We start from the raw sequence: 12,656 nt of genomic DNA on the forward strand, positions 1-12,656 counted from the left end.
GGCGAAAAGGGCTAGGAAGAAGGAGTGAAGAAGACAAGAGTGACGGGGAGACAGAAAAAAGAGGATACTAAGGAGGATGCGGGGAAGCATCTGCATAGGATGAAAGCGCGCCCACGGCTGGGAGCACAAAGCTAAGGGGGGGCGGGTCCACTTTAGAGGGAGAGAGAAGGACGCCTGTCGTCCAAGAGGGAGGGAGACGAGCCACCCCCCCCCCCCCTTCCTCCTCCCCGACCGCGCCGGCCGCTCGCCCGGCAGGACGTCGCCTTTGCCGAGTCGCGCATCCGCGGCGAGACGATCGCCGCGGAGGACATCCTGCACGACATGGGCGCCATCTCCGTCATGTCGTCCGACTCGCAGGCGATGGGCCGCGTCGGCGAGGTGGTCTGCCGGACTTGGCAGACGGCCGACAAGATGAAGGCGCAGCGCGGGCCGCTGCCGGACGAGACGTCGGCGGGCGCGGACAACGCGCGGATCAAGCGGTACATTGCAAAGTACACGATCAACCCCGCCCTCGCCCACGGGATGGCGCACGCCGTCGGCTCGGTGCAGCCGGGCATGCTCGCCGACCTTGTAGTGTGGAAGCCGGCGCTGTTTGGCGCAAAGCCCGAGATGGTCATCAAGGGCGGCACCATCGCGTGGGCGCGCGCCGCACACGCTACCCTGCACCCGCGCCCGGCCCCTCCGGCGGCGCACTCCGACTCCCGACGGGCCGGGCCGGAGTCCCCCTGTAGGCGCAGATGGGCGACCCGAACGCCTCCATCCCGACGCCGCAGCCCGTCGTGATGCGGCCGATGTTTGGCGCGCAGCCCGGCGCCGTCGGCGGCACCTCGCTCGCCTTCGTATCGGGCGCGGCGCACGCGGCGGGCGTCGGCGCGCGATACGGGCTGAGCAAGTCTACCGAGCCGGTCAAGGGCACGCGTTCCGTCTCCAAGGCGGACATGGTCCACAACTCGGCCATGCCCAAGATCACCGTCTGCCCAGAGACGTTCGAGGTGACTGCGGACGGCGCGCCGCTCGTGTGTGAGCCGGCGACGAAGGTGCCGCTCGCGCGCAAGTTCTTCCTCTTCTAGACTTGGGCGACGGGCCAGCCGTGATCCACGCATGCCCGCATCTGCAGCACGCGGCGTCGGGAGCTGGCGCAGAGAAAGCCTTAGACAGCTTCGAGCTTGAGCTGCGCATGGCTGCGAGAAGACGAGACTGTACCTTGCATGCGTGAGTCCGGAGCGCGCGGTAGTCGCGACACCCCACTTATTAGCGCTGCCGCACACAGTGTGTCAGCCCAGCCCCAAAGCACCGTCACACTAGAACGCGCCGCGCGTACCCACCACCCAGCTAGAGGGGGCGGGACGTGCCGTCTACCTCTATCTAAAAACAATCAGTCACCAAACACTCTATCTCGCTCTAAAACTCTCTCGTGTCTGTATGTCACTGTATCTCTCGATCTAGATCGCGTGTGATGCTCGAGGCGCGTGATGCCGCGTACTCCCCACACCGCGGAGCGCGGTGACACCGATCGGATGGGCATGGGGCCCCAACAACACACATGTGCGCGATATCCCCGATATTCCCGCATCCCGGTACCCGGAATATCTCGGCGATTGTCAATGCGACATTACTGGTACATGCGTCATCGCGCGTGTGTGAATGGAGCGGTCGGGGTATTCATTTCGTTTCTTGTTGTAGATAACGGCGTGAAACTCAGCAGTAGACAACAGCATTCAACACGCACAGGTCAGCACTTTGACTTTCTCGAGGCGCCCGCGCACACACTCACAGTGGCACATTCAACGAAGTCGAAGTCGGTCCCGCGGGACTTCTAGTCCTCGCACACAAAAGACGACACGGGAAAGAATATCGCGCGATTGTGGGGGCAAACGCTCGGCAGGGGGCCGCACCGCGGCGCGCGCGCCCTGCGCCAGCACACGCCGTTGCTTGCGCTGCGGCCAAGCTCAGAATCGCTCGTCCGCGAGCGTGCAGATGTCGGCCGACTCGAGCGGCAGGAAGTACGGCGCGAGCTCGCCCATCGGGCTGCTGCCGGAGATGACGCGCTGCGTGGCGGGCGCGGTGCGCACGCGGTCGAACCAGGCGGCGAGCTCCTCGTACGACGCGAACAGGTTCCGCTCGATGAGCTGCAGCTGGTAGAGCACCGCCCACAGGTGCAGCTCCCCGGCGAGCGGCGTGGTGGTCGGCGGCGGCTGGAAGGAGCCTCCGCGGCAGAGACGGGCGAGGCGGCCAATGTGCGGCGGCAGCAGCGTCGCCCAGAAGCGAGCATACTCGGCGGCGGTCCCCTTGGCGGTGTGCACCCCGCTCTGCGGGTCGGAGAGCCGCGCGTGCGGCGTGGGGAGGTGTCTGGCCGCGAGGCCGAGAAGCTCCTCCCCCTCCGCCAGCAGCTGCTGCGAGAGGCCAAACGCCTCGGCGGAGCCGCCCTCGAGGCCGCTCACCTACGGGCACGCGTCGAGTGTCGGGGACGCGTCCGGAGTGCGCGCGGCCCCGGCCCTCCGTGCGGGGTGCGGGGGCGCCTTGCCAATGTAGTTGACAATCGCCGCCGGCAGCGCGATCTGGACGCCGCTCTCGTCGCCCGCGCGCGCAAAGGGCGAAGTGGCCCACCCCGACTCGCCCGGCACCGTGAGGAGCGGCAGCTGCCCGAGCGGGGCGGCCCGCTCCACCGACGGCCAGTCCGCCACCGGGTCGAAGTGCAGCGACGCGTTGCCCGCCCAGCGCAGGCCAGAGTGCTCCGCCGCCAGCGCCGGGCCGAGGCCCTTGGCGAGGAAGGGCGCGGAGCGGATCTCGAACTGGGCGGTGCCGTCGGAGGCCGGCGGGCCCACCGTGCGTTGGCGCTGGTGCAGCGGCGACGCGCTCCACGACCCGCTCGCGCGACTCGCCTGCGTCGACATCTGGCCGAGCGCGGTTGCGATCGGCGCCTTGCAGCGGTTGCAGTGCGTCTTGTCTGCAAAGTTGTGGTTGGCGCAGTGGCGGCAGAGCCAGTCGCCCGGCCGCACCTCGGCGACGCCGCCGCCGCCGCCGCCAACCCCACCGCCCGCGCCGCCCGCGCCGGCGATGCCGATGAGCGGGATCGAGGCCGGGCGCGGGCTGGAGCACTTGTTGCAGACAATCTTGTCCTTGAAGTTGTGGTTGGAGCACGCGGGGCAGAGCCAGTCGCCCACCCGCATCCCGGTCGAGGCGATGAAGACGTCCTTGGGCACCTGCGGCGGGGTGGCGGCGGCGGTCTAAGTGGCGGCGGCGGCGGCGGCGGGCGGCGGAAGGTGGGCGGAGCGGCGGCGGACTGGGAGTGGGGCCAGCCCGCGCCTTGCACCGGTTGCACGCCAGCTTGTCGGCGTAGTTGTGATTGTTGCAGGCGCGGCACATCCAGTCGCCAGGCCTCGCATTGGGAGGGAGCCCGGGGCCGACGGCACGCGGGGACACAGCCCCGTACTGCGCGCCCGCCCGCGGCGGCGCCGGGATGTGCGCCTGCGCGTGCGCCGGCATGTGCAGCGCGTTCAACGCACCCGGCTGAGGCGGCCAGTGGCCGTACGGGTGCGGTTGCATAGCACCGAGTCGTCGAGGGGGCGCAGCTAGAGGGCTGGGTTCGGGCTCCAAGCCGTCGGGGCCCCCCGGGTCTAGCCCTTCGTCACAATGTGTTAATGGTTCGATCCTCCCCAGAGTCGAACTGGCAGCCACTCGCACCAAGGAGGCGAGGTGTGGCTACGTGACCCAGAAAAGGCCAGAGTCGGGAGCAACCCTCGAGGTGGGTCGCTCATATACTCAACACAATGCCAACCACCGCGCGCGGCCGTCGACCGGCAAGCACACGCCTCCACTCGGACACACTGATCACTGTTCCGAGGGCAAGGGAGAGGGGTAGTGTTGATGGTTCGATCCTCCCCAGAGTCGAACTGGCAGCCACTCGCACCAAGGAGGCGAGGTGTGGCTACGTGACCCAGAAAAGGTAGTGGCTGCCAGTTCGAGACTGGGGCCGATCGAACTTGAGTTGTTCGGAGGAGGAATCCGGCCAGCACGGGTACAAAGAGGGGTACCCGGAGAATCCCCAGCTGCGGAAACGTAGTGTCGCTCAAGAGGTGCGATACTGCGGGGGAGTGTAAGGTGCCTATATGGGCTTCCAGTATCGGACCTTCAAGACATGCGCTTTTGGCCGGTGGCCTCCTCGGACATGGTACCTCCGGTGAGATCTCCCAGGTCGACGGCGGTCTGCGAAGATTTGAGTCCCTTCGTGTGTGAGCTACGAAAAAGATCGAAAATAGTGCCCAAGGTAACCCGGGGGAACTCGCGTCCCGGAACCTCTGCCCTACCTCGAAACACGGCGGTATCGGATATACAGCAGCAACCTCGTGCTGTGTCGTGGGGGCGTGTTGAGTATATGAGCGACCCACCGCTCGACCCACCGCGAGGGTTGCTCCCGACTCTGGCCTTTTCTGGGTCTTGAAGGTCCGATACTGGAAGCCCATATACAGGCACCTTCACAGGTAGGCTCCTAGCCCGAGAGGGGAGCTTCCGAGAGCGAGACCCACTACAAGACCACGCACGCATCATCCCGCGGCCTGGCGGTCGGCGGGATTGCAACCAGTCTTCGCGTGCCGCCTGTCGTTCGACTCGGGCGCCTTGTGCGTCGGGGTGGCGAGTGCAGGGGACGCGGCTCTGAGCGCCCAGCGACGCGTGTCGGATGGAGTCCGGCCGCGGGTGTCTAGGGAAGTTCGCTCAGGATGTGTGGCAGCCACGTTGGCTGAGTGTCTTGTCTTGTGGTTCTGTGTGTCGTGTGTCGCTCCTGTGTGACCGTCACCGCCCGTCCCGCGTCCACCCATACCGCGTTCGGTGTCCCAGTCGTTGGTCGGACTGTGTTTCGCCTTCCCATCAATCATCAATCAGGGGGTCAAAGCCTGCCGCTTGCTGCACTGGGGCGCAGACGCGCGGGGGAGGCTGCCTGGTCAGCCTGACAGCCTCCCCCGATGCTTCCGCCGCCGCCCCGATGTAGTCCCCACCGACGCTCTGTCGTGGGATCGCTTGTCATGAGAGATTTTTAGCAATACCAAACAACTGTTGTTTGTTCTTGTCATGTGAGAGGGTGCGAAAGAAACAAAGAAAGAAAACAGACAACCCAAGGGAGGGATGGCTGCGTTGTTGCGGATCTGGTGCTCGTGGAGACTTTGTTTGGGTGGCATTGCGCCGCCCACCAAGCATTCCCCCACGACCACGTGTTCGCCAAGGAAGCGGTGGGCACCAAACCACGGACCGGACGGACGGTGTATGGGACGGCGTCGGCGAGCGCCTCCTCCTTTGTCGTCCACCACACGCAGCAGATCTCCATGCACCATGGCGGCGGCGGCGGCGGCTGGAGGGAGCAGGAGGGGTGTAGCGGATGTAGAGTGCCTGTCTACATCTCTACAGCTCTACAGCGCTCTACATACACTCTACATCCTCTACACCCTCCCTCAGGGTGGCGGGCGACGCCGACAACATCAACAACCAGGCGCGCAAGATGCGTACCAACTACCTGGCTCAACTCCCCCGAGCGGGCCACAACTGGGTCAACGACGTCAAGAACAAGCAAGCGGCAAACGGCCTCTTGCCCTCGGCCCCAGTGCGCAGTGGGGGGTGCCCGCGCCGCCTAGCTCTGCGGACGGGCGGGCCTCTCCACCCTTCACGTACGGATCATGTAGTCCTCACACTCGCTGTCGTGTGGGATCGCTTGTCATGTGAGACCGCGTTGTGTTCTTGTTTGGTATCGCTTTGTCTTGAGAGAGAGATTTTTAGCAATACCAAACAAGTTTTGTTTTTGTCTTACCGCGACATCGACAGTATAAAAGTAGCGGGACGGAGGCGCACTTGGAGCGCACTTGGAGTGCAGTCATCAGCCTCACATCCAGGGCCGGGGAGCTAAGAAGCGCACCCAGCGGGCCGGATGATCGGGATCGGGTTGCGGGCAAGAGAGCCCTAGCCCCGGGGGTGCGCGTTCGCAGGGAAAGGGCCTTAAAGTAAACACGGGTCTCCGAGGGTTAGCCCCGCGTACCGGGTTTCCCCTTAACTGCAGGACGCCCCCTCTACTCGGAGCTAATGAACACCACACTGCACGCCCCACACCACCACTCTACACTCACTTGCGTCGGCGTTTGAGTAGACCCCCCCGCCTGAGGGCTCACCCCTCGCCTTCCCAGGGTCTCAACCCTCCTTGATTCGCTCTCTTGCTCGTCTCCCGAGCGTTATGCGACGACCGGTATGGCTATGGTCGTTTCCCTCGTTGTTGGTGTCGCTTTCTCCGCTGCCGTCCTTCGTCTCCGCCAGCTTCTCCCGGCTCCACCGCTTCCGAGGGCGTCGACGGCCCGGCCGAGGTCTCCCCGGGCGAGGACGGCGGCATTGGGTCGTGTCGCCTCCCCTCCCAGGGAGGACGGGCCCGTTCTCCCTGGTCGGCGAGTCGCGCTCGCACCCGCGGCCTCTCTATCGTCCTCGGCTCGCCAGGTACATACTTACGCAACACAAGGTCACGCACCGACTGCAACCCCGAGGCGAAGGGCGTATGCACATCCCACAGGTCGAGCCACTCTGAGTGGCTCCGACAGGCAAAAAAATCTCTTTCTCTCCGACAGGCACGAGAGAGAGAGAAGATCTCAGGCACGCACACGGTCCACTCAGAGTGGACCATGCTATCGTGCACACTGCTCCCACACGTTAGGAAACCACTTCCTACTAATGTGGGCCCGGCTCTCCCGGGGGCTGGCCCATATCTCAAGCGATTCGGCATGCATCCGACCACCGGGCGTTTCTCTTTCTGTGGTTCACGCTCAAACACGATGGCAATGGAGGCGGAAGCGGAGCCCGTCGTCGACGACGGCTGGGAGCAGGTCAAGGAGAACGCGCAGCCGCTCCGCCGCGGTCGGAAGGCCAAGGCGCTGGGCGAGATCGCGGTGGCCGACCGAGCCGCCTCCGACGCGCGCGAGGCGCGGCGCCAGCAGTGGGTCGAGGCGCTCAGGCGGGCAGCCGACGGGGCGGACCCGCTGGCGACGTGGGTCGGCTACATCCGGTGGACGCAGGAGGCGTACCCGACCGGCGGCAAGGAGGCCGGGCTGATGCAGCTGCTCGAGGACTGCGCGTACGGCCTCAAGGACGACTCACGCTACACCGACGACGCGCGGTACCTGCGCGTGTGGATCCAGTACGCCGACTGCGTGCGCGACCCGGAGCAGATCTTCGACTACCTGTACGACCGGCACATCGGCCAGAAATTCGCCCTCTTCTGGGAGGCCTGGGCCTCCGTCCTCGAGACGAAGCGCAAGTACCCCGCCGCCGACAAGGCGTATGAGCGCGGCCTGCTGCTCAAGGCGGCGCCGCTCGACCGGCTGCAGCGCGCGCACCTCAAGTTCCAGCACCGGCAGGTGCAGCTGGTGATGAAGGGCGGGCCGCCCGGCGAGAGCGCCCCCGAGGCCGACGCCGCCCCCGCCGGCCGCGAGCGGCGCGCGCTCAACCGGCTCACGAGGAAGGAGGGCGGATCGAGCCGCAGGCCAACGAGCCAGCGGCCGGCCGCGCCGCTCAAGCCCAGCGGCGCGCCGGGGGCGGGCGGCGCAGCGAACGGCTCGTCGGGCGGCTCGTCGGGCACCATCGGCGGCAACTTCACCATCTTCGACGACGACGCCGCGCGCGCCGATGCGGAGGGCGACGAGGAGGGCGCGAGCCGCGCGGGCGCGTGGGAGGCGGGCACGATGACGCAGCAGGCGAAGGAGAACAGCGCGGCGGCGACGGCGTGGGACGGGGTCACCCTGCCGCAGCGCAAGCCCGCCGGCGCGCCGCAGGGCCCCGCCGAGCCGGAGGGTTGCCCCTTCTCCATCCACGTCGACGACGGCTGCGCCCCCGAGCCGTCCGGCGGCGAACGCGGCTTAGACGCGCGGCCGGCCGGTGCGGGGAGCAGCGTGCGGCTGCGGCTCGACGGGCCTGCGCGGTACGAGCGCGCGCGGGAGGAGGCGCTGCACAGCAACCCGCTCTCGCGCTTCACGGACGGGCGGGGAGGGGGAGGCGCGGCCGCCACGCCGCCGCTGCAGCCCGGCCGCGGCGGTGCGGGCGGCGCGGCGGCGCGAGGCGGCGCGTCCGGCGCCGCAGCGGCCGCGCCTGCGGGGAAGGGCTCGGAGGCGCTCGGCTACGCCCCCGAGCTGCTGCTGCACTCCGGCGAGGAGGTCTGCTTCGAGGAGGTGAGGGAGCGGGTGCGGCACTCGGCCGCAGCGCTGCGCGCCGCCACCGAGCGAGCCTCTGCCGAGGAGGAGCGGCTGCGCGAGGAGGGGGCGGCGAGGGAGGCGGCGGAGGCGGCACGGGAAGCGGCGGAGGCAGAGGCGGCGGCACGGGAGGCAGAGGCGGTGGCACGGGAGGCAGAGGCGGTGGCACGGGAGGCGGAGGCGGCACGGGAGGCAGAGGCGGCGGCACGGGAGGCAGAGGCGGCACGGGAGGCAGAGGCGGCGCGGGCGGAGCAGGCGCGGGCGGCGGAGGAGGCGAGGCTCCGCGCAGAGGCGGCGGCCGCCGCGAGCGCAGCGGCCGAGGAGGCGGAGCGCGCTGCTGCCGAGGCGGAGCGCGAGGAGGCGCGGAAGAATGCGAGCGACCCGAACGCGCGCGCGTGTGGTGGTCACGGGCTGTACGAGGACGCGGATGGCCTGACAGTGCGGCTCGCCTCGGCGCCCACCGACGACGGGCTGACCATCAACACCAAGGCTGCACTCGAGATGCTGATGCCGTCCTTCCGCGACGACGACGACGAGCCGGAGCAGGACCTCCAAGAGCCGCCGGCGCGAGCGCTCTACAGCACCTCCCTCTACAGCACCTCCTCTCGTGGCCAGGGCGGGATGAAGCCGGCCGGGATGATGACTCCACTCCCGCACACGAGCGGCGCGCCGCTCGCCCCGCGCTCGTCGGTGCCGCACGACACCCCGAGGCGAGCCGAGCCGGCCCGGGCGCAAGAGGGCACGCCCGGAGCCTGGCTCGGAGACACGCCTCGGCCGCAGCCCGGCGCCGCCGGGCTGCGGCCAGCCGCCGCCAAGCAGGCCTCGTCGCTGCGCCCGCCCACGCGACTGGCCTTGGACTCGCCGCTCCCGCGAGGCGGCGCGACACAGGCCGCGGCGTCGGGCCACCCACTCGCCGCTCCTCCGCCCTCAGCAGTGCCCGCCGCTGCGCCACCCCGCGACCTGATGGGCGAGGACATGCCGGCCGACACTAAGGCAGCCCTCGCCAAGCTAGACGACGGCCTGCTCAACGGGCAGGGCGCGCCCGGTGAAGAGACGGCCACGAACCCCCCGCCGTCCGCGAGCGGCTTCGGCATCTTCTGCGACGATGCGCCGCCCGCGCCGCCCGCGCCGCCCTCGCCGGCCCCTGCCGCTTCGTTCGGCATCTTCTGCGACGACGCGCCAGCTGCGCAGCCCGCGCCGGCCTCGCCGGCCGCTGCCGCTTCGTTCGGCATCTTCTGCGACGACGCGCCAGCTGCGCCGCCCGTTGCCGCAGCGTCGTCGACTTCGGCCAGCGCGCCATTCGCTGTCTTTGGAGACGCCACCGAGGACATGACCATTAACACCGCTGCCGCCATCGCCTCGTTTGACGACGCCGAGAACTCGGTCGCGCCTGCATGGGGGGGCAGCGCCCGGAAAGCCTTCGCCTTTGAGGTGCATCCCGGCGTGTACCACGACGGCAGCAGCGAGCCTCCGCCCGAGGAGGACATCACGTTTCAGCGCTCGGCCGCCATCGCCGCCTTCACCGACGCCGAGAACGATGCCGGCGCCGAGGCGGTTGCGCGCGCGGTCGCTGCGCGTGAAGCTGCGCTCGCCGCAACGGCAGCTGTGTCGGGCCGGATCGTCGTCTCTAGCCGCCTCCCCGACGGGGCCCCGCCCCCTCCGCCTCTAGCGGCGAGCAGCGGAGCGCGAGCACCACCCGACGCTTCCCCGACCCTTCGCCTCCGACAGCTGCAGGGCGGAGGGCTGCCAGGCGAGCTTGACGGCGAGGGCGGGTCGTTCCTCCTGGGGTGAACGTGTGGTGGCGCGGTGGAGCGATGGAGAGCAAGGCAACGCATACGCAAGACTGGCAGTTGCGCTTGCGGAGAGATTTTTCGTAGATTGAGACGTGGTGAGAGCTCGAGCGAGTCGCGTGGGCTTGTGGTGCGCAGCCGACCCTGTCGAGTCTAAAATAATAAAAGGAGAAGGTAAAGCCGTACAGAAGGAGTAGCCTGCAGGCAGCAGGGCCCAGGGGTGTGCTCTGTGCTTCCGTGTGCTGTTGTCCTGTCCACAAACTCCTGTGAAAAAGGGGGAGATAGGGAAATTTCATCATTCACTTAGGGGACCCCTAGGGTTCTGAGGGCCGGCTTTTTTTTTACCTTTTAAGAAACGAGGAGGTTTAGGGGCTTAACTTGCCATTTAAGAGATTGCAGGCAACGGGGGTCCCTCTTTTAAGAGACCGTTTTGCGTTTAAGAAAATCGGCCTCGCCGGCATGCGTCGCTGGGTTCCGCGCCGTTTTCTCCAATACTGCTGTTATTAGGCACAAACCCGCCTCTGAAGACACATCTGTAAGTCTGGTGCACTGGCAGGAGCCATACTCGCATAGGGGGCGCATGCTAGCTGACTGTAGCCAGCTTCCCGGCCTCCGGCGTCTACCTGGAGCCTCCCGGACCATCGACCTCGGGAGCTCTCCCGAACTGTTTAAGCGTTTAAGACCGTTTAAGGAATTGGCGGCCCAGCAGCTCTTAAAACTTGCCCGGGCAAGTTTTAAGCCGTTTAAGCCGCAGGCGCCCCAGGGCCCACCCTTTTAAGCCTAGGGGTCCCCTACCTAAGTGCTAAGATCATTCATGCATCACCGTACACCGACACGAGAGAGAGAGAGAGAGACGGAGAGTGTTAGCAATCGTGACAGAGACCGCTTCAGACGTGAGTCGTGAGAATCGACGGACCAACCCCACCAAACAAATCTCACAGTCATAGATCAGTATAAGCTATAACCACTCACACGCGGTTGTTGAGAGTTGTTTTGTGTTTGCACCAATCAATGACAATGGGCCCGGGCGCGCGCATTCTTGATTCTACTACTACGGCTTTACTACTATAATACTATAGAAAATTTTCTACCGACACCGTCCGTACTCTCTATCTACGAACGAACGAACGCCATCTCTCTCCCTCCCTCCCTCGTCCGCCCGCAACCCCGACCGATCCCTCACGAGTTGCCGGAGCGTCGCACTCTCTCTCTGAGTGGTAACAGCCTCGTACCCAGTGGAAACAGCCGCCCCTACGTCCTAGGGATCTCAGGGACAACCAAAACGAACCCCAACACGGGCAAGGAGATCACAGCGTGACTGAGTTGGTCTCTGCAATTCGCGCGGCAGGAACAGCCACACTCCCTCTTTCGACCCTCGCAGCCATGCCGCTTTTCAGCAAGAACAGCCCCGGCTCGCCGCTGATGCCGCCGCCCTCGAGGGAGTACATCGCAAAGGCGCGCGCGTCGCCGCCCAAGAAGCTCGCTCCTCTCGCTCTGCCGTCCGCGGACATCAGCGACGACGCGGCGAAGGTGCCTCGCGGCAAGATCGAGATGCAGCCTGCACTGCTGGCGGAGTTTGCCGGCCTGATCGATGCCATCGGTCCCGCCATCTGCCAGCTCCTGCCGGGCGAGGCCGGCCTCGCCAAGGGTCTCCAGCACATCTTCAAGGCCGTGGTGGACGCCGCGGGCGGCTCGCTCGAGGCCGTCGCCTGCCTGCTCAAGGAGCTGTCCACGGGGCACCTCTTCGACGGCATCAAGCATTTCCTGAGCAACATCGCGACGACGGTTGGCTGCACGCTCGACGAAGTCTACCAGGCCGTGCAGGCGCTGCTCGGCGGCGTGGAGGACCTGACCGGCTCGATCGGCAAGATTGTCGAGTGCATCCTCAAGAATGTCGGCGAGCTGCTCTCCGAGATCAAGAAGGGAGTTGTCGCGCTCCTCAAGTGCATCCTTCCGACCAAGCTCTTCGCCAGCATCGAGGCGCTCGTGGGCGGCATTCTCCGCGAGGTGTCCAGCCTCGTCGACCTGCGCTGCCTCTTTGAGAACATCGAGCACCTCCTGTGCACGGTCTTCTCGGCGGTGCGCTTTCTGCTTCAGAACGTGGCGTCGATCGTCTTTACCATCCTCTGCGACACGAAGAAGGTCGTGGATGGCGTCCTCGTTGCGACGGGCAAGGTTGTCAGCGACGCCATGGGCCTCGTCAAGGAGGTCCTGGGCGACGTCTTCCGCCTGGTCAGGCACGCCCTGTGCGAGGTCGCCATCTTCCTGCGGGGCCTCTTCGGCGGCGTCTCGGGCTTCCTCTGCCACCTCCTGCTCGACATCGAGCAGCTTCTCTGCTCCATCCTCGGCGGCCCGCACCACTGCCTCGGCGCCGTCGACAAGATTGGCTGCGCCATCGGCAAGGTGTTTCCGGCCATCGAGCAGAGCGCGCTGTGCCTCTTCGGCCACATCCAGCGCAAGGGCGTGGACAGCAAGGGCGCGCTCAAGCTCTGCCTGCACGAGGTCTCCGGCAACTTCCTCTGCGATCTCTTCACCGAGCTCAAGGGCTTCCTCGAGATGGTTGCCAAGGCCGTCGGCTGCACGCTGTCCGACGTCTTCGCGGCGGTCCGGATGATCCTGAACGGCGTCGCGTGCGAGACGAGCAAGATTGTGAGCA

At 66.7% G+C, this 12,656-nt stretch overlaps 6 protein-coding genes across 6 annotated transcripts in view; 2 read left to right on the plus strand and 4 right to left on the minus strand.

The window, feature by feature from the left end:
- The window catches only part of URE2 (urease), a gene marked incomplete at its 5' end in the record, with an annotated part of 3,406 nt that extends 2,074 nt beyond the window's left edge, over positions 1–1,332 (plus strand). Inside the window, 2 exons of the mRNA XM_005784891.1 lie at positions 256–612; positions 732–1,332. Coding sequence (XP_005784948.1) covers positions 256–612; positions 732–1,070 — 696 coding nt within the window. The 3' untranslated portion in view covers positions 1,071–1,332. The remainder of the gene's footprint in view (positions 1–255; positions 613–731) is intronic.
- A 336-nt stretch (positions 1,333–1,668) lies between these two features.
- Positions 1,669–2,913, minus strand: EMIHUDRAFT_441957 (hypothetical protein; the record flags this gene model as incomplete). The annotated part of the gene is made up of 2 exons (XM_005784892.1): positions 1,669–2,441; positions 2,520–2,913. Coding segments are annotated over 2 exons (1,065 nt in total), but the record flags the coding sequence as incomplete, so codon positions are not given.
- An 11-nt stretch (positions 2,914–2,924) lies between these two features.
- EMIHUDRAFT_48605 (hypothetical protein) lies at positions 2,925–3,167 on the minus strand (the record flags this gene model as incomplete). The annotated part of the gene is made up of 1 exon (XM_005784893.1): positions 2,925–3,167. A coding segment is annotated over one exon (243 nt), but the record flags the coding sequence as incomplete, so codon positions are not given.
- A 139-nt stretch (positions 3,168–3,306) lies between these two features.
- Positions 3,307–4,463, minus strand: EMIHUDRAFT_72018 (hypothetical protein; the record flags this gene model as incomplete). Its single annotated transcript, XM_005784894.1, has 2 exons — positions 3,307–3,379; positions 3,895–4,463. Coding segments are annotated over 2 exons (642 nt in total), but the record flags the coding sequence as incomplete, so codon positions are not given.
- Positions 4,464–6,800: 2,337 nt separating this feature from the next.
- On the plus strand, positions 6,801–10,001 carry EMIHUDRAFT_230876 (hypothetical protein; the record flags this gene model as incomplete). Its single annotated transcript, XM_005784895.1, has 6 exons — positions 6,801–7,382; positions 7,659–7,757; positions 8,121–8,201; positions 8,631–8,900; positions 9,099–9,255; positions 9,526–10,001. The coding sequence occupies 6 exons, from the start codon at positions 6,801–6,803 to the stop codon at positions 9,999–10,001; spliced, it is 1,665 nt and encodes a 554-aa protein (XP_005784952.1).
- Positions 10,002–11,349: 1,348 nt separating this feature from the next.
- The window catches only part of EMIHUDRAFT_414096 (hypothetical protein), a 2,892-nt gene continuing 1,585 nt past the window's right edge, over positions 11,350–12,656 (minus strand). Inside the window, exon 2 of the mRNA XM_005784896.1 lies at positions 11,350–12,655. Coding sequence (XP_005784953.1) covers positions 12,094–12,655 — 562 coding nt within the window. The 3' untranslated portion in view covers positions 11,350–12,093. The remainder of the gene's footprint in view (position 12,656) is intronic.

Source organism: Emiliania huxleyi, assembly GCF_000372725.1.
Source record: "Emiliania huxleyi CCMP1516 chromosome Unknown EMIHUscaffold_167, whole genome shotgun sequence".
NCBI classification, from domain to species: Eukaryota; Haptophyta; order Isochrysidales; family Noelaerhabdaceae; genus Emiliania; species Emiliania huxleyi.